At 33.6% G+C, this 25,166-nt stretch overlaps 1 protein-coding gene across 4 annotated transcripts in view; it reads right to left on the bottom strand.

Annotated features, from left to right (window-relative positions):
• KPNA1 (karyopherin subunit alpha 1) overlaps positions 1-25,166 on the bottom strand; it is a 75,280-nt gene that overhangs the window by 40,882 nt on the left and 9,232 nt on the right. For 2 of the 4 annotated variants that reach the window (XM_074301379.1, XM_074301382.1), the window contains exon 2: positions 7,730-7,863. In XM_074301379.1, coding sequence (XP_074157480.1) covers positions 7,730-7,858 — 129 coding nt within the window. In that variant the 5' untranslated portion in view covers positions 7,859-7,863. Of the gene's footprint in view, positions 1-150; positions 223-7,729; positions 7,905-25,166 lie in introns of those variants that run through there. The other 2 variants (XM_074301381.1, XM_074301383.1) reach the window with 2 other exon arrangements.

Genomic DNA, 25,166 nt, shown 5'->3' on the forward strand with positions numbered 1-25,166 from the left:
ACCGGATAATGATCTCTTAATTGTCACATTTCCTCAATGCTCAGTCTCCTTAAACTCTTTGCAGTCTTAGACACTATCTCCCTCTCTTTGGGATACTTTCTTCACTTGAAGTTTTCAGGATACTACTCTCTCTTGGTTTTCCCCTCCTACCTGGTTGAGTGTTCCTTTTTAGTCTCCTTTGCTTGTCCATTAATAGCAGGTATTCCCTAAAGTTTTGTGCCTGGTCCATTTCTCTTTTCACTCTATATTATCTCATTTGGTGATCTCATCAGGTCCCATTATCATCTCATTGTAGCTAATACATACATATACACACACATACACACACTCACCTACTCACCAAAGATTATTACCAATTGCCTCCTTGACATTTCAAAATGGATATACTACAAGTATCAAACTCAACACATCCAATGGAGAATTTATTATCTTTTCCCCAAAATCTTTCTATCTTCTAAATGTCCTATTACTGTCAAGAAGCACTAACCTACTAGAAAACCATCCTGCCAGACACCTTCAGTGTCATTCTTGATTCCTTACACATATTCCAAATATCCACCTGTTGCCAAGTCTCATCATTTCTACCTTCATACCTCTCTACATGCCCCATTGAGGTGCCAAAGTAATCTTTGTGAAGCAGTTGTGCCCGTGTTACCTTCTCTCCCATTTACTCCAGAGAATTCTTATCTTCAAAATCAAATATAAAAACCTATTTAACTTTTAAAGTCCTTCAGAACCTGATTTATTTCCCTTCTCATATTGTATGATTCAGGAACACTGGACATGCTGTTGTTCTCTATGCAGAACACTTCCATCTCCCTTCCATGGCACTGACTTGTGACCTATATTTGGAATATTTCTTTCTTCATATCTGCCTTTTGACTTCCTTCTTCAAGATGCCTTTCCAACTCCATTCTGACCCCACACGAGGGTCTTCCCATGTCCATAGTTAGTTTGTATAACTCCCCTTAGTAAAATTTGAGCTCATAAAGGGCAACATTTTTATCTTTCTATAATATCCCTGGTGCTTTTCACTATGACTGGTATAGCAAGTATTTAAATGCCTGAATGAATGACATGTATAGTACCTTCCAACCTGCAGGATGGCATTTACATCATTACACAGTCCTGGCTACTTAGGGGGCCAGAGGCTGGAGGGGTTCTGAGCTCCAAGAAGCAATGTTGATGCCACTATGGTAAACCCTGGGAACAGGAGATTAGGTTGTCTAAGAATAAATTAGCCTGTGTAAGAAATGAAAGAGGTCAGTATTCCCACTCAGTAGTGAGATCATGACTGTGAATAACTACTATATTTCACACTGGGCAAGGTAGTTAAATATAGTCTTTTTTATTTTGCTGTCTTAAGAAGCAGTATGGCACAGTGGAAACAAATCATTGATTCTGAAGTCAAAAGGATCTGGGTTTAAATTCAATACTGATATTTATTACTGTATGTGACAAACTCTCAGAACATCAGTTTCCTCATCTGGAAATGGGTGTTTTAAGCTAGCTGGTGTCCTTAAGAAACCTTCTATAAATTATTCTTTGAACTTTCTTCTGGCAAGAAGTATTCTTGACATATAGGTATGAGGCACTTTTTTCTTAACTATAAACCAAATTTTCAAACATTTTTCATCACCATTTTTCCTCTATTTTAAATCTTTACACCAAAGGCACTGATTATTAAAGCACACGATTGACTTAGTATAAAGAATCTTCAAAACTTCTCTACGTCAACCTCAGCAACAGATTTCATTGCTTAAACCAGGAGTCCTCAAACTACAGCCTGCAGGCCAGATGAGGCCCACTGAGGACGTTTATTCGGCCCGCCAGGTTATAGCAAAATCAGACCAGAAGTTCGACCTAAACTCGTGTTAGCAACGCACACTTCCAGCATTTGGCTGAGGAGGCAGAGAAGAGTGTGAGGCGCTCCAACAGTCTGAGGAACAATGAACTAGCCCCCTATTTAAAAAGTTTGGGGACCATTGGCCTTAAACTGTCATCACCTTCATGGTGGAGCAAGTATGATATATAATGATGTCTTTAATACTAGTTGATCAAAAAGAACTCTTTTTTTTATTTACAAGGTCAGTCTATGAGACATCCTTTCACTTAACTAGAATGTTTTTGTTCCTCCTGGTTTTGTTTATATTAAGAATTAGAGATATTCAAAAGTAGAATGAATTAATGGGAAGTAGTGAATTCTCACACAATAAAAGTCTTAGTAGCAAATGTTAGATCTCATTGTCAGGTTAAATTGGAATAGGAATTCTTTTTCAAGAATGAGACTAGTTGGCCACTGAGATTCCTTCTAACTCTGAAATTTTATGATTCTCAACAATGTCAATTTTGGTATGTTCAATTTCTCCAGGAATCCATTTGTTCACATAATAATTAACACATTTCAAGGTTTTCAAAAGGGTATGCATGCATGTGTGGAGTCAGGAACACCAAAATTTGATACTTAATAGTTTTTGACCCTGGATAAATCAAACTTTCTCAGTCACAGTTTTTTTTTTTCCCCCCTCAAACACCCTCTTTACAGGATTACTGTGAAGATCAAATGAAATTTTTATTTATGTGTATGTGTGTATATACATGTATATAATTTATTTATAGCTATACATAAAATTATATGTAAATAAAAATTATATAAATACTTTTCTATCTTATGTAGTATTATATTATATAGTATAAAAGCATATTTTATAATACTATTAATATGTATTTATCTATTAATCACATATAAATAAAATCTAAATGTGTACATTAACAAGTATACAAGGAAATCTCAATTTTCACAAAAATACTGAGAAGTAGGTACTAAGAAAAGTTAAGTGACTTGTGTAGAGTTATAAAACTATTAAGTATCTGAGACAGAGACTAGATGGTGGGGAAGGGGGAAAGGAGAAAGACATGCATGTATGTATACACATATCTTCTTTCAGACTTTCCTCAACACAATCAGTATATGATATTTAAGATTATATAAATATAATATATATGCATTGTGTATTTATATATATTTCCCCCATACACACAATTTATCTTCACAATAACCTGAAAAGTAGGTGCTATTTAATATCTCTATTTTACAAATAAAAAATTCTGTGACTAAGAAAGATTAAGTGACTTGTCCAGAGTCATAAAACTCAGAACTGTCTGAAAGTAGATTTCAATTTATGTCTTCCCAAGTCCAGTAATCTATCATATACTACTTTTTAAAAATTAATTTTATAATTATAATTTTTTTGACAGTATATATGCATGAGTAATTTTTTTTAAATAACATCATCCCTTGATAATATCCAAATTTTCTCCTCCCTCCCTCTACTCCCTCTCTTAGATGACAGGCAATCCCATACATTTAACATGTGTTACAGTATAACCTAGATACAATATATGTGTGTAAATCCAATTTTCTTGTTGCAGGTTAAGTATTGGATTCCGAAGGTATAAGTAACCTGGGTAGATAGACAGTAGTGCTAACAGTTTACATTCAATTCCCACTGTTCCTTCTCTGGGTATAGTTGTTTCTGTCCATCATTGATCCACTGGAAGTGAGTTGGATCTTCTTTATATCATATACTACTTAGAAACATCATGTAAGATCACACGAGGACTTCACATTTAGAGTTTCATTAGTTAAATAACATTATAAATTAAATTAATTAAATAAATTGTTTAAAAATTGTGATTCTGAATATTTTCTGTCACTGTCGATGTTCAAAGGTAAAAATACAACTGACGGCTTCTTTATATTTCTGTTAAGCTTTGACAACCCTAGAAATAATAAATCATTCTCTATATTTAGTCTAGTCTAACTAATATAACTCTTGAATAAGCTGATGCAGGCTACAAGGAAGACTGCCTTTAAAACTGTTTCAGCTTAATAGAACTCACTATTTAAAAAAAAAAACACAACTCACTAGAGTTTGTGTTTCATTGGCAAAGCTTTCTAGAATTCAATCAATGTCACTTCTATTCCATAATAAAGCACTAGATAAGGATTTATGTCAAAAATTGAACTGATCAAAACAACTGATAGGAAAGGGAAACAGGTATCTGTAAATATTTACTGACTGCAAGAAAGAATTACTGTGAATCAAACAAGCCTATAATTTTGTATAATGGCTTATTATCTACTTTTCAACAATACTACATTACTTTCAAAGACTCATTTAAATATCAGCCTATTTACAAAAAGACAGTGATTATTCCATCTTCTATATTATAATATTGTATATTTTGAATAATAAACAATACAATGCACGTCAGAATCATTTACCAAAATTTTACTTTGGTCTGAGAAGTTTTCCTTTCCAGTGATATTCAGCCAAATGGCTGATCACTGAAACAACCTCTGCCAACTCTGAAACATCATCTTTCATAAGACTCTCAACAAGGAAGGAAAAAAAAAGGATGAGATAAGTTTATTTTGGAACTTAATTCCATGATCCTTCCAGTTACTTCATATCATCTGTCTGAAAATATCATTGACTAAGCTAAGTTCCAAAATGAACTTATATTATGCTATGATGTTCACCACTTTTGTTATGAGACTGGAAAAAAAATCATATGCTACTCTATTGCAGACATATTAGAAGACCTAGACAATTGAATAAGCTGTGTCTGTAAAGATAATGCAAACAAAATAAGTTAAAATTTGAAATAGAATTCTAGCCTTAATAAGGGTACACCATACTATTAGTAGTTTTAACAGTCAAGTCATTTCTCACAAATCAATGGTGTTACCCATTCAAAAAAGAATTGTTTTTGGCAGTTTTCTAATATAAAGCATGCAAAACATGCTACTCCATTCTACATACCAAACGTTGAATTTGTAGCATCAAAATTACACCCCTAATTATTAATATAGCACCACATGAAACTAGCAGTGACCAAGTGAATAGCTAGAGGAATCTAAAGTTCTACTTTCCTAGGACTATCTCCTATTACACAATTCTGATACACTTAAGGTTCAAACCGCACAATTAGAGCTGACTGTTGAAACTCTCTAGCAATCTTGTGGATGTAGCAAAGTTATTTTATCTTCCTCGTCCTAAGTAGGGCTTCTGTATTAGAAACTCTCTCTCCTTTTGCTACTGGTTCATTCTGCTTGGCCCACTAGCAACATGACTGCCATCACAGCAAGACTTTTGTCTAAAAAAATCTCTATTAAAAAACCATTCTAACACATATTAAGAGTTGTGTGCCATTCACTTGAAATTAGTCCTAAATTTGCATGATACAGGTACAATGAATTCCAGTCAATATCTATAAAGATTTATGCACTGAGGACTAGATGTCAAAAGGATTATCATGATAAGACTCCTTGTCTAAATGTGTATACATCCAATAACAATCATATAAAGTAATCTGAAGGTGATTTTTATGAAGATGTGAGATGGCTAAGAGAGCAACAATAAAAAAAAAAAAAAAACGGTGAAGAGAAAGGTAATTATTCTCATGAAAGTAATAATTAATAGGAAAATGCTGTTTCCTAGAAAGTCAAGGTAAATACATATGATTATTATTATCCATTATTATGAAAGAAATCAAATAAATGGGCAACCAAGCACATAAAAAAATTTTTTTTGGCACACAGTAGCCAACTTTGCATTTTGTTTACAAATTGCAATTTAATATTAATGAATATAAACTTGGTAAAAAAAAAAAAAAAGCTTCTCTACAAAGAATCTACTAAGTATGGCTGACACATGTAGATTAAAAAAAAAAAAAAAAAAAAAAAAAGCTGGTTATATTGTATACTGCAACAGCAACATTGTAAAAATAACCAACTGTGAAAGATTTCACTAATCTAATGAAGACTGTGATCCAAGACAATTCCAAAGGATGCATGAAGAAAAACAGGATCTAAATCCAGAGAGAGAACTGATGAACTCTGGATGAATACTTAAGCATACAAATAAAAAACAAAACAAAACAAAACAAAAACCTTCTTTTTTTTTTGCACGTTTTCTTTGGCAACATGGATAATATGGAAATACATTTTACATGACTTCACACATATAATCCCTATCAAATTGCTTGTCATCACATCCAGCACCATCTCCAGTCATCCTAATCTATATCTTGCCATTGGCTTTAGATGGCTCTATTGACTTTGCATAGTCCTGTCTGATGTCATGGTCTTTGAGAATAAAGGACAAATAATAACAGCTTGTCTTCTCTGGAAGGGGACTGAGAAAATTTATAACTCACAATCTTCAAAAAGTTATCAAACTGTGCATACCCTTTGACCCAGCAGCGCTACTACTGGGATTATATCCCAAAGAAATACTAAAGAGCAGAAAGAGACATATATGTGCCAAAATGTTTGTGGCAGCTCTTTTTGTTGTAGCTAGAAACTGGAAGATGAATGGATGTCCATCAGTTGGAGAATGGTTGGGTAAATTGTGGTATATGAAAGTTATGGAATATTATTGCTCAGTAAGAAATGACCAGCAGGAGGAATACAGAGAGGGTTGGAGAGACTTAAATCAACTGATGCTGAGTGAAATGAGCAGAACCAGAAGATCACTGTATACTTCAACAACGATACTGTATGGGGATGTATTCTGATGGAAGTGGAAATCTTCAACATAAAGAAGATCCAACTCACTTCCAGTTGATCAATGATGGACAGAGGTAGATACACCCAGAGAAGAAACACTGGGAGGGGAATGTAAATTGTTAGCACTAATATCTGTCTGCCCAGGTTGCATGTACCTTCGGATTCTAATGTTTATTGTGCAACAAGAAAATGATATTCACACACATGTATTGTACTTAGACTATATTGTAACACATGTAAAATGTATGGTATTGCCTGTCGTCGGGGGGAGGGAATAAGGGAGGGGGGGTAATTTGGAAAAATGAATACAAGGGATAATATTATAAAATATATATATATATAATAAAAAAAATTAAAAAAAAAAAAAAAAAAAAAAAGCATAAAAAAAAAAAAAAAAAATTGATCATCAAAATTATTTTCTACATGCAATTGAGAAATACTTAATGAAATAAAATACCTTTTTTTGAAAGCATGATTGATATGGAAAATGACTGTATAAGTATAACTTATATAAGACTTTGCTGTCTTAGAGAAGGGGCAAGTTAAGTGAAGAATAAAGAAAAGAATTCAAAACTCAAAATCTTACAAAAATGAATATTAAAAGTTATCTTTATATATTATTGGGAAAATAAAACTATTATATTAAAAAAAAAAAAAGTATGTTATACCACATGTTATGTCATAAGCCAAGTCTCAGATGCCACTATCCTGCTTAGAACCTTTTTAGATCTGCCCACAATTGGCATAAAGTAAAATCAATCTGTCTCTTTTTAGCCTTCATTCCTTCTCTCTCATAGGCTTGTGAACCTTAGAATTCTGTCCCAAAAGTTCCAGCTGCTCTAAAAAGAACCAACTATTCTAAAAAGAAACTTCTAGAAGTTTTGATAGGAAAAACAAACAAACAAACAAAAAAAAACAGAGTAGCATTTTTTTTCTAATAGGTATTTTAGGTCATAAAGGGAGTAAGATGGATCTATAATTCAGTGATTTTGGGAGCTCACAGTATGAAAAATGCCTTCACAAACAGCTGGCCTAAGAGTACATAAATCAAGTATGTAAAACCATGAACAAAGCCACAAAATGACTTTGCTTTCTTTTAGCCTTATCCTGGTATTGTAAACTATAACAAATTAATAAAGACAAAATATTTACCTGTTCTTCTCTTTTTTGCTTACGTAACTGAAGTCCTTCTTCTTCCCTCCTACGGCGCATCTCATCAGGATTCAGGGACTTGTTCTTGTAACTCTTCAGGCGGAAGTTCTCTTTTCCTGAGGTGGTCATGATTTCTGCAATATTACATTGAGAGTGAGTTCAGCACAGAAGTTTCCTTGGGGGAAAAAAAAAAAAAAAAAAAAAAAACTGCTTTGAAATCTGTTTTCTATACTGTACTGTAATGGCTCTGTGCCAAAAACTGAGTCTAAAACTAAGGTTTATTTTATCCTTAAAGGTGTTATTTCCAACAAAAGGACAGGCAAACTAAGTTTCCAAGATTTCTTGGAAATCAGTTTCAAGGGATTCTGAGATTTCTAAAATGAGTATACATGGCAGAAATAATTGTATTATTTTTCCCAAATGCCCTACTTTTTTTCTGAACCCCTTAGAGCAGTTTTCCTCAACCATTTCCAGTAAAGGTAGAAGCAGGTAACCTCCAATTTTTAAATGTTATTCACCTTTATCTGATATCAACATATATTTATTTAGTCTACTTAAGCTAATGTAAGCAAGTATAGATATTTTAATACTAGAACTGATTATCAATAGATTAGTAAGTAATTATCATTAGGAAAGAAAATGCTTTTAGGTCTGTTTAGGTTCTAGACCTAACAAAAGGCTTTTTAAAAAGAAAAAGAAAATATACTCTTGGGAATGAGGCAGAAGACACTAAAAATTAGATAATTAGAGCATGAAACAAAAGTGAAGGGAGCCCAAAGTAAAAAAAAGTATGAACTCACAAGAACTGGGGATCAAAAGAAACCAGAAGGCTCTTTCAACTAGGGGGTTTACTGGGATAGTAGTGTTGCAAACTAGGAGAAAAAAAAAAAACAAAAAACTACTTCTTGGGAAAGGAGAAAAAAAAAAAAAAGATCTGTACAAGGTACACACTGTTTAAGCACACTTCTGCATTTGCTTCTTTGCACTTGTAATTTCCTATCTCGATGTTCCAGGTACCTTTATATAACTCCTACACCCACAATTTTGATTGAAGAAAATTGGCTAACATTACCTTGCTATTAACACTTTTAAGAATATAGAAGATAAAGACACACCAACACTCTAACAGCTATAAATACAGGAACTCTTTCACTGTTAAATCATCAAGCATTTAAAGGAAAAAAACAAAAACAAAACAAAAAAAAAACACAAAACAAACCCTAAGCCTTAGAATTAAATCAGTTAATTTTCCAAGATTTATTTTCTAGTGACTCAGTGTCTGTTCTCCAGAATTATTACATTCAGATAAAAATCATTTTCTAATAGGTTAACCAAATTAATGATGTACCTATCTGGAGAGGATCTGGCAGGAAATAAAAAGGCAGCTTTCTTCATGACTTCATGAGTAAACCTATATCTGATAAAGATTATGAATACCATGATAGAGTAAGACATTCAAAATAAATCAAGTTAAGATGTTATATTAATTACATTATTGGGATTTCCTGATGTGGGCAACATTAGGGTCTGAGGCATTTCAAAGTGGCAAATCTAAATCAGTATTAACAATTACATAAGTTCAAACAGCAACAGATTTGTACAAAGTATAAAATATATTCACAAGAGGAAATTCATAAAACAGAGCAGAAATGTGGTAGAAAAGAGAAAAGATATTGTGGCTAGAATCCACTAAAACACAGTCAAAAGGAAAAACTTCGATATTTTTTTCAAATTTTTTACAAACACAGCACATACACATATGCATATGTGTTTGTGTATATACATATATGCATGTAGAGATAGGGTACTCAAACAATCTAGACATTGGCTAGATCTTTTTTTTCTTTCAAAAGTAGAGAACATGATAAATTCTTCACTTGTCTTAATGATTCTTATCATAAATGTAACTTTGGTCAAGTTGTTTAATCTATTTGTGAGAGTCTTAATTGTGAGACTCAGTTTCCTAAAGTGTAAGAAGAGAAGAAGATGGTAATATGGAAAGTTGTTATTGCTTGTTAAGTTTTTTACACTTTTTTTTTTAATTAAAGCTTCTCATTTTCAAACCATATGCATGGATAATTTTCAGCATACATCCTTTTAATACCTTGTGTTCCAAAAATTTTCCCTTCCTTCCCCCCATCCCTCCCCTAGATGGTAAGTCATCCAACCTATATTAAACACGTGCAATTCTTCTATTCATATACCATAACCTTTTCAGCTGTCCTCCAACTGAAGGGCACATACTCAAGTTTCCAGTTCCTTGTCATTACAAAAAGAGCTGCTATAAACATTTTTGCACATGTTTATGATCTCTTTGGGATACAGGCCCAGCAGAAACACTGCTAGATCAATGGACATAAACAGTTTGATAGCCCTTTAGGCATAGTTCCAGATTGCTCTCCAGAATGGCTGAATCGGGTCACAATTCTACCAACAATGTATTAGTGTCCCAATTTTTTCCCCCCATCCCTCCAACATTCATCATTATTTTTCCTTTCATCTTATCCAATCTAAGGTGTGTAGTGGTAAATCAGAGTTGTCTTAATTTGCATTTCTCTGATCAATAGTGATCTAAAGCACCTTTTCGTAGAAGTAGAAATGATTTAATGTCTTCATCTGAAAATTGTCTGTTCATATCCTTCGACCATTTATCAACTGAAGAATGGCTTGAATTCCTATAAATTTGAGTCAATTTTCTATATATTTTAGAAATGAGGCCTTTATCAGAACCCTTGAATTTTAAAAAATGGTTTCCCAGTTTATTGCTTCCCTTCTAATCTTGTCTGCATTGATTTTGTTTGTACAAAAAAATTTTAAACTTAATATAAATAATCAAATTATCCAATTTGTGTTCAATAATGTACTCTATTTCTTCTTTGGCCACAAATCCTTCCTTCTTCATAGATCTGAGATATAAACTATCCTTTGTTCTTCTAATTTGCTTATAATATCACTCTATGTCTAAATCACGAACCCATTTTAACCTACTCGTAGTATAGGGTGGGTGTCAGATGTGCATCAATGACTAGTTTCTGCCACACTATTTTCCAATTTGCCCATAAATTTTTGTCAAATTCTAACCCCAGAAACTGGACTCTTCTCTTTGGGTTTATTAAACACTAGATTACTATAGTCATTGACTATTTTGTCCTGTGAACCTAACCCATTCCACTGAAGAAAAGCTGATATTTTGGAATTCATTCTGACTATAAGAAACTGATGGTTGGCCATCTCGGGGGAGAGAGAGAGAGGAGGAGAAAAAAAAGGAAAAAAAGAAATTTATAAGCTATAACTTTATTATATATTTAAAAGGAAGAGCAAGTTATACATAAGATGTATAGTTTCTTGTACAATTATGTTTTTAAATGATACTGTGTTAAGGAAATGTTTAGCCCATAAATTAAATTTAAAAAAAAAAAGAAAAAATTAATGGTTGAAAGACAAATTATAGGAATCTTAACAGGAAATTTTAAGAGGCTGTACCAAATAACAAGGTGATTCCCTACTGAACAGAGCTTGGAAGAAGTTAAGTTGCATGCAAATGTCATTTCCTTAGGTTCCCTATCATCTTTTTCTGAATCACTTAAAAAAGTTTTCTTTAAATCCTTTCTAATAAAATGTAGAAGTAGGTAATAATAGCTAATTCCAACTTTTATATTTAATTCAACTTTGGTTATCTGATATTAAAATATTCATTAGTATATGCAATTAAAATTAAGCTAAGTTAGTCAACTGCAAAACACAGTCTCAATGCTAGAACTTAATATCAGCAAGTTATTAAATGATCTCAACTAGAAAAAAAGGCTTTAGGTCCTAGCCCAAACAAAATATATAAGAAAACAAAAATCCAACAACCAAGAATCATTATGACAGCTCATCATGGCACAGAAATGACAGATTTCTTAAAACCTGTGTCATCAGAGCTTAAGTTCTAATACATTCTATACTAACCAGAAAGGAAATTAATGATGACAAATTTTATGTTTATCGTTAAGAATAAGGTTTGCTAAAATTCAAAGGGGATTACCATTAGATTGGCGTCAGGTTTATATTTTTTTTTGCTTGGCAACATTTAGTATCAAAGTACTGAAATTAGGAAGGAAAAGTGAGCATAATCTGATACATATCCTAGATTTGAGAAAAAAAGATTCTGAAGAGCTCAGATAGGACCCCTAATTACCATAGCCCCGTAAGCCAGTCCAGGAGGGATGGAATCTCTTAAGATTGTAATGATTTTAATTATCCCACTGATGGGGAAAAAAAAAAAAAAATTCTAACAAGAACAACCAGAATGTATAGAGTATCTACTAGTCAAAAGAAAAAAATGTTACAGGATTTTCCAGAATGATTCAAGAGAGAAAATCAGAATCTTAAGAGGGGAAAAAACAAACAAACAAAAAAAAAAACCCAGGAATAAATGATAGGTTTATGGCCTGGGTAACAGAAATAATTAGTATAAGAGAAAAAACTCAAAACTACTACAGTAGATCTCTTTAAAATTCGGTAAATTAAAAAGAACATATGATTTCTATACAAAAGCAAAATACATTAATCTCTAAGATAGGATGATGCCTAGAAACCTAGAATGTCTAGAAAGGATCATAGGCCAACCATGACAAGTCAAAAACTTCAACACTAAAATGCAATAAATAGAAAAAAACTTCTGAACCAGAATCTCTTGAGTAAAGAAAACAAAACACTAATCAAAAGAATTACAAATCACATCCAGGAAAGAAAAACAAAAACACAAACTTATTTCAAAACTCCAAGATACATAAATTTAATGATTCCAATGATAAATAATATATTATGCAAGGGATTAGAAAACCTTCAGATATAAAGATACAAAGCTACCATATATTGATTATATTATATAATCAGAAACCACCAAAAGCAATGAAATAATATATTTGAAGCAAAGCTATTCAAGGTGTAAAAATCTGAATCTAATCAATGAAAAAAAAAAAAAAAAAAGATGTATTTGAAGCATTTCTGCATAAAAAAAAAAAAACCACCAAAAAGAAAAAAAAAAAAAAAAAAAAAAAAAAGGGCAGGGCAGATCATTTACTAATAACCACCCCCCAACATCCCAACTCTCTTCATATAATCAAAGAAATATAGGAGATAACAAGAAAATGAGTTACACTTTTAAAAAATTAAAAGGTTTATACTATTACCCTTTTATTAGATGTGAAAAAGTATGAAGTATTCACTAAAACTTAATTGAATTAGAAGGGTAGCCTACCAAATCCAATGTGTGGCCTTTAAAAGTTAGCTTGCCAGTTCTAGGGACAAAATTGGGGCACGAAACAGAATATGATCCTTAGAAAGCTAGAAGAAAGCCACTTATAGAATAAACAGTTTCTGAGGAGGCAGCTTTGTTTTGTTTTGTTTTTCCCTTCCTTTCCCCTTCTTGGGGATAAAAGAAAAAGGGTTAAAAACTCTTCTTTCCCCTGGCATTGACAATGACATCCTGCTAAAGAACTCCTTGTAAAGTGTATTATACCCTGAGTCAACAAAGGTAACAAAGTAAATGAAAATAGCTTTGAGGAATGTGGACCCTGGTGACAGAAGTGAACAAATTGAATTCAAGAGAGAACTATTTCTGGCAGTTGAATTCTAAGAAGGAGTAGGTCTAGAGAGTTCTATTGGGGAATCAACCCATCAGAGATAATATGCCCAGAAGGAAGAAGCATGAAGACCCAAGGAAAAAGAACAAAGGGCTCTGTACAAGCAGTGTATGAGTTGTAGACATAGTTACTTTTCCATTAATGCTAAGTATATTGGTGGGACAGTGTGTCCAAGGTTTGGTGGAGGGGGGGGCGGAGAGATGGTATGTATCTACTGTTCTTACTATGCTATCTTAGTGTTTCCTTTTTTAAGATAATTGGGTCTAGGGCTATTAAAGTTAAGTGTATATTGATGGAAACACTTGAACTATAGAGTTTAAAAGAAGTGGGGACCTACAAAGCATCTTGAACCTTGATAGCAGCCTTCCCACATAAGGAAACCAACTCATAAATAAGAATGTGAGCTAAGGAGGATAAAACCACTGGGAGGTACTTCAGAAGGAATAGGAAATTGCTGAAGAGAAGGGAATGATAACCAAAAATGGAGAGTAGGTGGAACTCTTTTAACATGATGATTTGTTTTTCTTTAGACTTCAAAGGGTAGAGTAAAAATATCTAATAGGTAGTTGAAGTCCAAGATAAATGAAGAGTTTTTTTTGATAGTTACTAAACTTGGAGATCATGAGAATATCATAGGTTAATATGTAGAACAGGAAAAACAGAATAATGAAAAAGAGAACTGGTTCTGTGTATGAAGAGTGATTTTAAAAAGAACTGCACTCTTTAAAAAAGTGTGATTCCATATGCATATGCATAACCATAAAAAGGAATTATTCAATCATTACATAAAAACATATAACATGTACAAAATGGTTATTAAGTCTTATATTTCACAATTTTCTTGCACATTGTTCCTTTACAAATTGATTTTGAATACATGTTTATATAAACCTAATTGCTGAATAATAAATTTTTAAGGGACTCTTTTTGAATTTTCTTGTACATGTAGGGTTTTCTCATTAGGCTCACTCTCCTAAATCCCACAGACAAGTCAGGTTCCTAGAAGATAGCTGATATATAGGTTGTATATCATAACCATGTCAATGCTCTTTTTATAATAGATTTATAATAAACCTCTTAAATGTTTGGGAAGTAAGAGCATTTCTATACTTTGAAGGGCCATGGAATAAAGGAATTCAACTCAGACATTTCCTGGTTACATCATATTAGGTAAATGAATTAATCTCAGTTTTCTTCAATTTCCTCAACTACAAAATGGGCTTAATAAATAGCACCTACCTCCCAGCATAGTTGTAAAGATTAAATGAGATAATATTTGTAAAGCACTTAGCACAACGCTTGGCATATAGTGGGTGCTATGAAAATACTAACTGCTACAATGATGACAATGAGTTCACATAGGTATCATTATTGGTATTACAAGCCTTAATTATATGAGTATCCCATGAGGTGCTTTGAGGTCCTAGGCCATCTTTTCTATTCTCTGCAAAAAGTGAACTAAAAACCATCCAGGAGGTTTAATTATCAACTTTTAAGATGACTCAAAGATCTATAGGTGCTGCTCTACACCATTCTCCTAAGCTCCAGAACCACATCATCAACTGCCTGTTTATTCATATCCATGAATACTCACAAGAATTTCATACTCAATATAACTTAAACAATTCATCTTTCTGCTCAAAACCACCCCTCTCTTCCAAATTTCTCTATATCAAGAAAGTAAGAGTAATTGCTCTCAAAGTGTGGTCTTGGGGAATAGTTCTCCAAGTTCCTTTCGGAGAGTTTTGAAGCCCAAACTATTTTTTATAATAAATCTAAGAGATTATTTGTCCTTTTTCATTCTCATTCTGTCACGTTATATTTTTTTGTTCAGTCATTTTTTCAGTCATGCTCATCTCTTTGTGACATTATTTGTTGAATATATGTTAGGAAAAGGGACCTTAGATTCCAGTTTTGCAAATATTTGACCTTGGACGCAACTTTACTAAAATGACCAAATATAATTGCCAATTTCTATCTCTGAAATCCTGAAGTTTTACTTTTACTCTGAAATTTGATGGAATTGAATGACTTTTCAATTCAATATAGTTTAAAAAACATGCAGAGACAGGACAATCTGTCTGAGGCAAATACAATTTGATGACTGACCATTAGCAATTTTCCTCCATGTGATTTAGACAACTTCCTAAGTGTAAGCTACTAAGTCACAAATGTGATCTAGTGGGAAAAATTCCACACACTGATGAAATCACATACCTTCTCTTCTATAAAATTATATTGGGTTGTAATTATTTTTGCTTCTAATACCGTAAGCTAAGTTCATGTACACCACAAAAGTAAATTACAATGTCAACACGAGGTCTCTAAAGTTCAGAGGCAGGAAAAAAGGCATGACGAGGAAAATCAAGAAAAAGTTGGGGATTAAACAAAGTAGTAGATCTGGGACAATATCTAGAAGGTAATGTCCAAGACTAAAATTCAGGATATGAGTCCTGACTGAGAGAATACCAAAATAAGAAACAACAAATTTGAATCATGACAGAAAACTATGTGGAAGTAGGGGAGAAAAGGAGAATGGGTTAAGTATATAGCCCCTACTATGTTCCAGCACTATACTAAAAACACTTTTTACAAATATTATCTTATTTCAGCCAAGTCTATTTTACTCTTATGCTCCATACTCTTTACTTTTGAGCAGTTAACTCTATCTGCTAACTACTTTCTGCGGGCCCCATAATGACTTTCCATTGTGATTCTGAGAAAATAAAACTCTGGCTTAGCATCAAAACAATCTGATCAATCAACTAACAAATTATTTACTAAGATGAAGAATACATGTTTTACAAAAGAGGTGAGGAGTGACCAGTACAAGGGCCCCAAGAGAAAGTAAATACAGTTTTATTATGTTATTTATGTGTAACGGTGAAAAAGCTAGTTGGCTGGGCAAGAAGAACATAGGAGTAATAGTAATATTCAGTGAAAATGAAAAGATAAGCTAGTATAAGGCTGTAAAGGGCTTTAACAGTTTCAATCACAAAATTTCAAATGAATGATGCAAAAGTCCAATGAACAAAGCTGGCCCTAAAGAAGAGATATGGAAAAAAAACACCCCAAAACTCTTCATACACCTTTGCAGACGTGTCCCAGATATATGGAATATTTCAAATAATGGTTTTTTTGATGTATTGATTAACGATCTTGACTTTTTATCCTCAAAGTTATTAGATGCATGATTATTCTCTGGGCGCAGGGAATGGAAAATTTTCCAATATATTTTAAAATTAAATCCAGTGGCTCCTTATAGTCTCCAGAAGTAAATACAAAACACTCTGCCTTTTAAAGTCCTTCATATCCAAATCCCTTTCTACTTTTTCAGTCTTCTTATACTGTACTCTCCCCACTATGTATATATATGGATTCCTGGCTACTCCACAAACAAGATACTTTCTCAGCTCCAGTTATTTTCACTGGCTGTCCATCATGCCTGGAATGCTTTCCCTTTTCCACTCCAACTACTGACTGCTAAGTCCTAACTAAAATCCCATCTTTTAGAGAAAACCTTTTTCAATCCCTCTTAATTCTAGTGCTTATTTGTTAATTTCTACTTACCTCTATATATAGTTTCTTTGTGTGTGTGTGTGTGTGTATGTGTGTGTGTGTGTGTGTGTGTGTGTATATTTGTATATTGTCTTCCTCATTTGGTTGTAAGCTCCTTGAGGACAGGTACCATCTTTTACCACCTTTTTTAACCCCCAGAGATTGCACAGAGTAGATGCTTGTTTGCTAATGGTTGAATGATTCTGTGCCCGGTCCTACCTTGTTTTCTGGATTCCTAGCCAGTCTTACAAAAGCTCTTCCTAAGGTTGTGTCAGAATCCTATAATATTTTCTAACTCCTAGAGACCGACAATTTCTAAACTTATCTTGGCTCCACTTTATAAGTGATCCACTTACACTCACAATTATGAATATTATGTATTTCCCTCAACCCATTCTCTTTGTTTATCTCCCCCCCCTTTTTTTGATTCTGCCCCTTGTAGTCTTTGATCACTGCTTCCTTTAATCTATCCTCTTATCACTCTACCCCTTTTCTTTTAACCCACTGCCTTCCTACTTCCTTGCTGGATAAAAATTCCTATTCCCAATTCTATATGTGTACATATTGCCACTTTTTTGAACTAGTGCAGAAGAGAAGGTTCAAGTATTACCTGTACCCCTTGTTTTCTCCTCTACTGCAAAAACTCTTCCTTATGTTAACTCTCTTGTAGAAGATAAAATTCCCCCATTCTTTCTCAACCTTCAATTTTTTAAAAAAGGATCATTATAACTCAATACTCATACCTATCTTCTAAATAGATACCCAATTGCACCCAATTGCCTTGATGATAAAATTATTAATAGTTACAAGAGGGAAGCTAGGTGACACCAGCCCTGGACTTAAGATGAGGAGTTCAAATTCAGCTCTCAGACATTTATTAGCTTTGACTCTGGGAAGTCACTTAACTCCAAGTATTCCTTCTGCCCCCACAAAGTGATATATCCACATCCCACATAGGGATGAAATAGATTAATCTTAAATCATCTATGATTTCTTATTAACGTTGACCTTTTTAATCCTTCTCTGGGGTCTTATATGAATGTCAATTTTCTATTTAGCTTTGGTCCTTTCATGAGGAATGCTTGCAAGTCCTTTATTTCATTAAATATCCTTTATTTCTTCCCTAGGATTATATTCACTTTTGTCAGGTTGCTAATTTTTAGCTCCTTTTGCCTTCTGGAAATATTTCCACATCCTCTGCTCAATTATAGTGGCAGTTACTAAATCTGGTGGTTTCATGGTATTTGTGTATACTTATATGTTTTCTTTGGCCTGGATGCTCCCAGAATTAGGAGAGTTTTCATTTTGGGATCTCTTTCAGGAGCTAATCTGTGATGCACTCATTTCTTTTCCTAATTTTTCCTTTACCTTTATTACTTGATTAAAAAAATTTTTTTGACATTATTATAAACAAATTTCTTTGACTCTTCTAGGAATTCTTGTTAGAACTGTGTACAATCTACATTTTCCTCTGTCGCTTTGCTTCTATAGTTTCAAGTTGTTTCCTTCTGAGTTTGTCTTTGAGTTTCTCTATCACCTGAGAACTTTTTATGATCAGGTTCTTTGTTGTTTTTTCCAGCCTATTTTTTTAAACTTTGGATTTTGTTAGAATTAAGCTGTGCTCACCTCTGGTAGGGGATGGCCAGCCTGAGTTTCCGTGGCTTGTTATGGGGCCCTGTAGACTTTTAGTGCTTCAGAGGTGGTGTAATCTGAGACAAGGTCTGATCCCTGCCCCTCCTGTTCTACATTGTAATCCTCACCTTGGTAGGGTCCCTAGTCCCTTGGGACTACAATTGCTCCTCTCCTCCTTGGAAATGCAATGACATTGGATAATACAATACTAACCCAGTGGTTTGTCTCCTGGAATCTTTCTCTTATCAATTGTTCAGTCATTTTATTATTCTTGTGTTCTGTGATTCCCCCTGCTCTTGGTGCTGCCATTGCCAACTTCAAGGCAAACAGTCAATGTTGCTTCAGCTGAGCTCTTAGCTAGCTCCTATCCCATATCTACAGACTTTAACTGCTAAATTGAACCGGGCTGCAACAATGACTTATTCTGACTTTTTGTTCGCTTTTATAATTTTAATTCTATTCAGGCACTTTGTAGGAAAAGTTCTGAGGAAGTTTGGTAACAGTGATCTTTCCTCTCACCATCTTGACTTTCTCTTTACCTCCTCTTTTCCCTTCATCTCAATTGGGTCCTCATTGCTGCACACAGCTTATTCATCCCTGAAGATGATGTTCCCTTGAGATCTTTTTCTCCTGTTAAATAGCCAATGCTTTTCCCTCAGCAAAGAGTTCACATTATATATAAAACATTGAAAAAAATTAAGATCTCCATCCTAAGCTCCCTCTCCTTCCTAATTCCACACTTAAAATCGCAGTGATCAACCTCCCCCCGCCCCCTTTTTCCTACCTATGTTTTAAAGAATGAAGATTAAGTAGCCCTTCTTTCTGCTGGTTCCAACCCCTTTAAACTTTTGTCTTTTCTCTATCATTTGCAAGTTCTTATCCATTAATATGTTCCTGGCAATAAACACATGATCTTTCCCTAATCTTAAAAAAAAACAAAAAAATTCACTCATCTCAAGCTATCAAATTTTTTGCTCCTTCTGGGCACAATAAAAATATCTAGGGAAAAATAGTCTAAACTTATTATAACAATGCCTCCACTTCCTAATCACTTTGCAATTCTTGACAGTCTAATTTCTAACCATATTACTTCACTCAAATTTCCCTTTTGAAGGTGATCAATGATCTTTTAATTGCTGAATTCAATTATCTTTTTTCATTTCTCATCTTTCTTGACCAAGCTGGAGTATTTGATACTATTGACTATTCCCTCTTCCTCTTTCAGAATAATCTGAATTTTTATGACACTGTTCTCTCTTTGTTCTCTTCTTATCTGATTTATACTTCTGTCTTCCTTTGCTAAATTATTTCTCATGTTCTGTGTCCTCTCCTCTATCTCTATACTCTCAATAACCTTAACTACTCACATGTATTCAATTATCTTATCTTTTTCTAAACTTCCCATCAAAATTTCCAACTACCTTCTAGACTTCTCTATTTAGATGTCTCATAAGCATTTCAAACTCCAAACATTTAAAATAGAATTTGTCTGTGTTTTAATCCTTCAGGTTTCACCACCTTAGTGAGTATCCTTGACTTGTTACTCCCTTTCATTCCTAATGTACAATCAACTGTCACATATTCTTAAGTTTACTTCTCCAACATCCAAGCATCTTGTTAAATATCCTGTCCACACAGACCTTTGTTCTCCAAATCATCACTGATCTGGCTTCATTTTTCTCCCTTCGGTCTCTAACGTTAATTTTGGAGTTGAGAAATAAAACTGAGCTAAGAGCTCAGCTGAAGCATCATTGACTGTTTGCCTTGAAGTTGGCAATGGCAGCACCAACAGCAGGGGGAAATCACAGAACACAAGGAGAGTAAATGACTGAACATCTGATCACTTTCCTCCATCTTTTAATCTCTTGTTTCCTTGTGTTTCCATCATTCATGCTCTAATGATCCTTTATTTTGAGTTAATTCCATCATAAATATTCTTTTTGCCTCTACTACAGCTAAAGGCAATCATGATAACTCAATTATTTTGCATTATTTTGCAAACTCTTAATAATAAGTTCAATTGATTACTCACTCAGGAGAAATCCTTTAAACTCTTCACTGATTGATTTCCTATCAGTATTTCCCTACAGCTCTATTCTCAAGCTTCTCTATTCTTCAAGACCCCTAAAATTATCTCATTCTATCTCCAAGTAGTTACCCCCCCATTTTTTCAGTCTCTTCCTATCTATTGGCTCCCTTTCTGCCTATAAATATCCCCTGCCTTAAAAAACAAATACACACACACACACAAAATCCACTTTTAAACTATCACCCAATGTTTCATCTCTAAGAACATTTTTCTACTACCTCTTCATCCCCACTCCATTCCTTCCCACTGACTCACTTCTCAAAACCCTACCAATCTGGCTTCCCATTCCATTCAACTACAACTCTTCTCCCTCTCTTTTTTTTCCCCCAAGTAATTTTTCTTTTTCTTAAACATTTTTTATTGAAGCTTTTTATTTTCAAAACATAAACAAGGATAATTTTTCACTACTGACCTTTGCAAAACCTTATGTTCCAATTTCCCCCTTTCGCCCCACTCACTCTCCTAGATGGCAAGTGATCCAATATATGTTAAACATGATAAAAATATATGTAAATCCAATATTGGCATATGTATTCAAACAATTATCTTGCTGCACAAGAAGAATCAGATCAAAAAGAAAAGAAAAGGAGAAAGAAAATGAAATTCAAGCAAACAACAATAAAAAGAGAAAACGCTATGTTGTGATCTACAATCAATTCGCACTGTCCTCTCTCTGGGTGTAGATGGCTCTCATCATCATAAAATCATTGGATATAGCCTGAATCGTCTCATTGTTGAGAAGAGTCACATCCATTAGAATTGATCATTATATAATCTTGCCTTCAACTGCAACTTTTCTTTATAAAGTTACCAACTATCTTAACTACTAATTCTAATGGACTTTTCTTGGAATTCATCTTTTTAAATTTTCTGTAGCCTATGTAATTATTGATCATCTCTTTTTTCCTGTATCCTTTCTTTTCTTAAGAGATTCTATAATAGTGATCTCTCCAAGTTCTCCTCTATCTGTTCCAATGTTCCTTTGCCAGATTATTAGCCAGTTCACATTTCTTAAGTATTGTTGTCCTTGATTTACCTGTTTTCATGAATTTGATATCATGTTAATGCAGGTGATTCCCAAATCTATACATTCAGATCTCATTTTTTCCCCTAATTTCAATCCTCCATCATCAACTAACTGCTGTACTTCTTTACCTGGATATCCACTGGAATCACAAATTAGGCATGCATGGCTTAAAAATAATTTCCTCCTAATACTGCTTCTCCAAACTTCCCTATTTCTGATGAGGGTAGCATCATTTCCCCAGTTACTCAAATGTGTTAACTGTGAAGTTACTCTTGACTTTACTTTCCCTTATTATTTCTTCAAATAATTGCCAATTCCTATTACTTCTTCAGTTAAAAAAGATTTCACAATCTGTCCCTTTCTCTGCATTAAAGTGTCAAACCCTCACCACCTTTTATGGATTATTTCAATAGTTTCCTAATCCATCTGCTTGCCTCCAATCCCTCTTCTCTATAATCCACTCCTCATAGTTGCCAAAATAGTCACTAAAGTATATATCTGACTATGCCACTCAAGATGCCTCCTGTCAGTAGCATAAATGCAAATTCCCCAGCCTGGTGCTTAAAATCCTTATAATCTGGCTCCCAGTCTACCACTGCAAATTTATTATTCCCCTTCATACATTTTATAGTTCAGGTTTAAAAAAATTTTTTTTTTCTCAACAGTATTTTATTTGTCCGATTACAAGGTAAACATTTATTTTTTTAAAATGTTGAGTTCCAAATTTTTTTCTCCCTCCCTCCCTTACTTTCCCTCCCAAGACAGCAAGCAATCTGATATAGATTATACATGTACAATCACAGTAAATTTTCGTATTAGTTATGTTATGAAAGAAAAATCAGAAAAGGGAAAAGCCACAAGAAAGAAAAAGCAAGCAACCAACCAAAAAGGTGAAAATACTATGCTTTGATCTGCATTCAGTCTCCATAATTCTCTCCCTAGATGCAGATAGCATTTTCCATCCCAGGTCTTTTGGAATTGTCTTGGATCACTGAACTGCTGAGAACAGGTAAGTCTATCATAGGTGATCATCACACAGTCTTGCTATTACTATGTACAATGTTCTCCAGGGTTTTGCTCATTTCAATCAGTATCAGTTCAGTAAGTCTTTCTAGGCTTTTCTGAAATAAACTTGCTCATCATTTCTTATAGAAAAGTAATATTCCATCACATTCATATACCATAATTTAACTACACCGCAATTGATGGGCATCTACTAAATTTCTAATTCCTTGCCACCACACAAAAAAAGCTGCTATAAACACTTGCACATGTGGGTCCTTTTACTCTTTTATGATCTCTTTGGAATATAGATCCAATAGTGACACTGCTAGTTCAAAGGGTGTATGCACAGTTTTATAGTCCTTTAGGAATAGTTCTAAATTGCTCTCCAGAATGGTTGTATTATTTCACAACTCCACCAAAAATGCAATAGTGTCCCAGTTTTCCCACATCCCCTGCAACATTTTTGCCAATCTGATAGGTTTTCATTTTATGCATTCTATATTTCACTGATATTCTACCTTTCTCTGTGTACTTCACGTGCCACCCTTCCTCATGCCTAGAATTCACATCCTTCACAATCTTGACAGAATCCTCAGCTTCCTTAGGATTCAGCACAGGTACCACTTTCTCCTTAACATCTTCCCCTAATTTCCCAAGTTGTTCATGTTCTATTTGTCATACTTTCTCTCCTCTCCAAAAGAATTTAAAGAACATTAAAGGCAGGAACGTTTTGTTATTTTGCTTCCATACTACTAGTTCTAGCATATCTTTGCTGAATTAACACTATGACGGTATACAAAACACAAAATAATATAAAATAGTCCCTACACCTTGAAAATAGTTTAATTGTATGAAAAAGACAAAAGAGGATGAAAAGTCAATTATAAATTACTTAATGTTGAAAACAATAATAAGGCAATGCCTGATTAAGAAACACATTATACAGAAACAAAAAAAAATACAAACTGATCTTCACTGTGCTATATTAATAACCCTCTTCTTATTCTGAAATGACAGTATAAAAGCTATTTAGGCTTTTAGAAAAAAAGTTGCTAAAATTCTCAACTTTTTAAGCTTTCAATAACAACTTAAAGCACTGGTAATTCTAAATATCAGTGTGCTAATATCTGCTAATAACCAGTTGATGTGTTGAGAATTGAATTATCTCAATAGTGACATTCTTGCTATAAATGAAGCCAAAAAATATAGTTAAGTTGAAATAAAAAAATTTAATTAACAAAATTTTATTAAGCACATACTGTTTGGCATCATGCCATGAACACATAAAGACAAGAATAAAACAGTCCCTATTTCCAAGGAGTTTATATTCAATCAGGGAAAACAACAGTATACATAAGTATATGTAAAATTTATACAAAAAATACAAAGTAAATTTGAAGTTGATATATAAAAGATGGTACTTGAGCAAAGAACCGAGCTATTCTAAGGGGTGGGAGTACATTCTTGGCATGGGGAACACTCAACCCACGGCATGGAGAGGAGATAATGAAGTGTAACATGAGGAAGAGAAGGTAGGTTTGGAAAGACCACTACGAGTATGAAGGGGAGTGATATAGTAACAAGAGACTCAGAGGTTGTTTTGGAGATGATTAGTGTTACCATGACATAATTAGGGTTTTCATGGGTCCTAAAAAGCAAAAAGGAATATAACATGAGATGCTTAATATGGTACAGTGGAATAAACACTAGTCAGAAGAGCTAAGAAGAATTAAGTTTAATGTACCTCTGATTATTGTCTTGGGACAAGTCAGTTAACCTAGACTTTCCTCACATTAAGGGCCTCCACTTTTAGATCTATCATTACAAAAAAGGCTACCAAGAAGATAAATATACCTCAATCATTAGCATTTTATGCAAAGAATGAGGATAGTCAGAATATGGTGGAAGTAGTAGAGTTAACAAATTGGAATAGCCTACATCAACTCAAGAAAAGTGGAAGCCACTGAGGTCAAGAGAATAAAGTTCAATTAAGATAAAAAAGAATAAACTATGCTGAGGCTGGAAACTACTAAAAGTAGAGAGAAGAGATCCTACATGAACTCTTACAAATACCTAAAGCCAGCCTGCCCTCTCAACAGAGATATCCAAATGAGTTCCTTTCACTAATGCAGATATGTAAACTCTCTATAATTTAGTCAAAGTTTGTAAGAGAAATGACTAGGAACACAAAAAGATAAAGTGATTTGTTCATGATCACACATCTATTATATGTCAGATGCTGAACCATTTCAAGGACAGTCTTCTAACTACTAGGCCATGATGTTTCTTGAAGATTAACACATGGTTGGTAAAAAAAAAAAAAAAAAGTACTTTTTTTACTACTAAAAACAAGATATGTAAAAGTTATCAACTATTGACTCACATGGCTACTTTCAATCACTACAAAATTTAAGAGAAACTTACATATATAGAATATACTTGATAAAAATATGGAAAGAGAAACAACAGACTTGGAAACGATACTCTGATCATCAG

Source organism: Sminthopsis crassicaudata, chromosome 3 (assembly GCF_048593235.1).
Source record: "Sminthopsis crassicaudata isolate SCR6 chromosome 3, ASM4859323v1, whole genome shotgun sequence".
In the NCBI taxonomy this organism is placed as follows: Eukaryota; Metazoa; Chordata; class Mammalia; order Dasyuromorphia; family Dasyuridae; genus Sminthopsis; species Sminthopsis crassicaudata.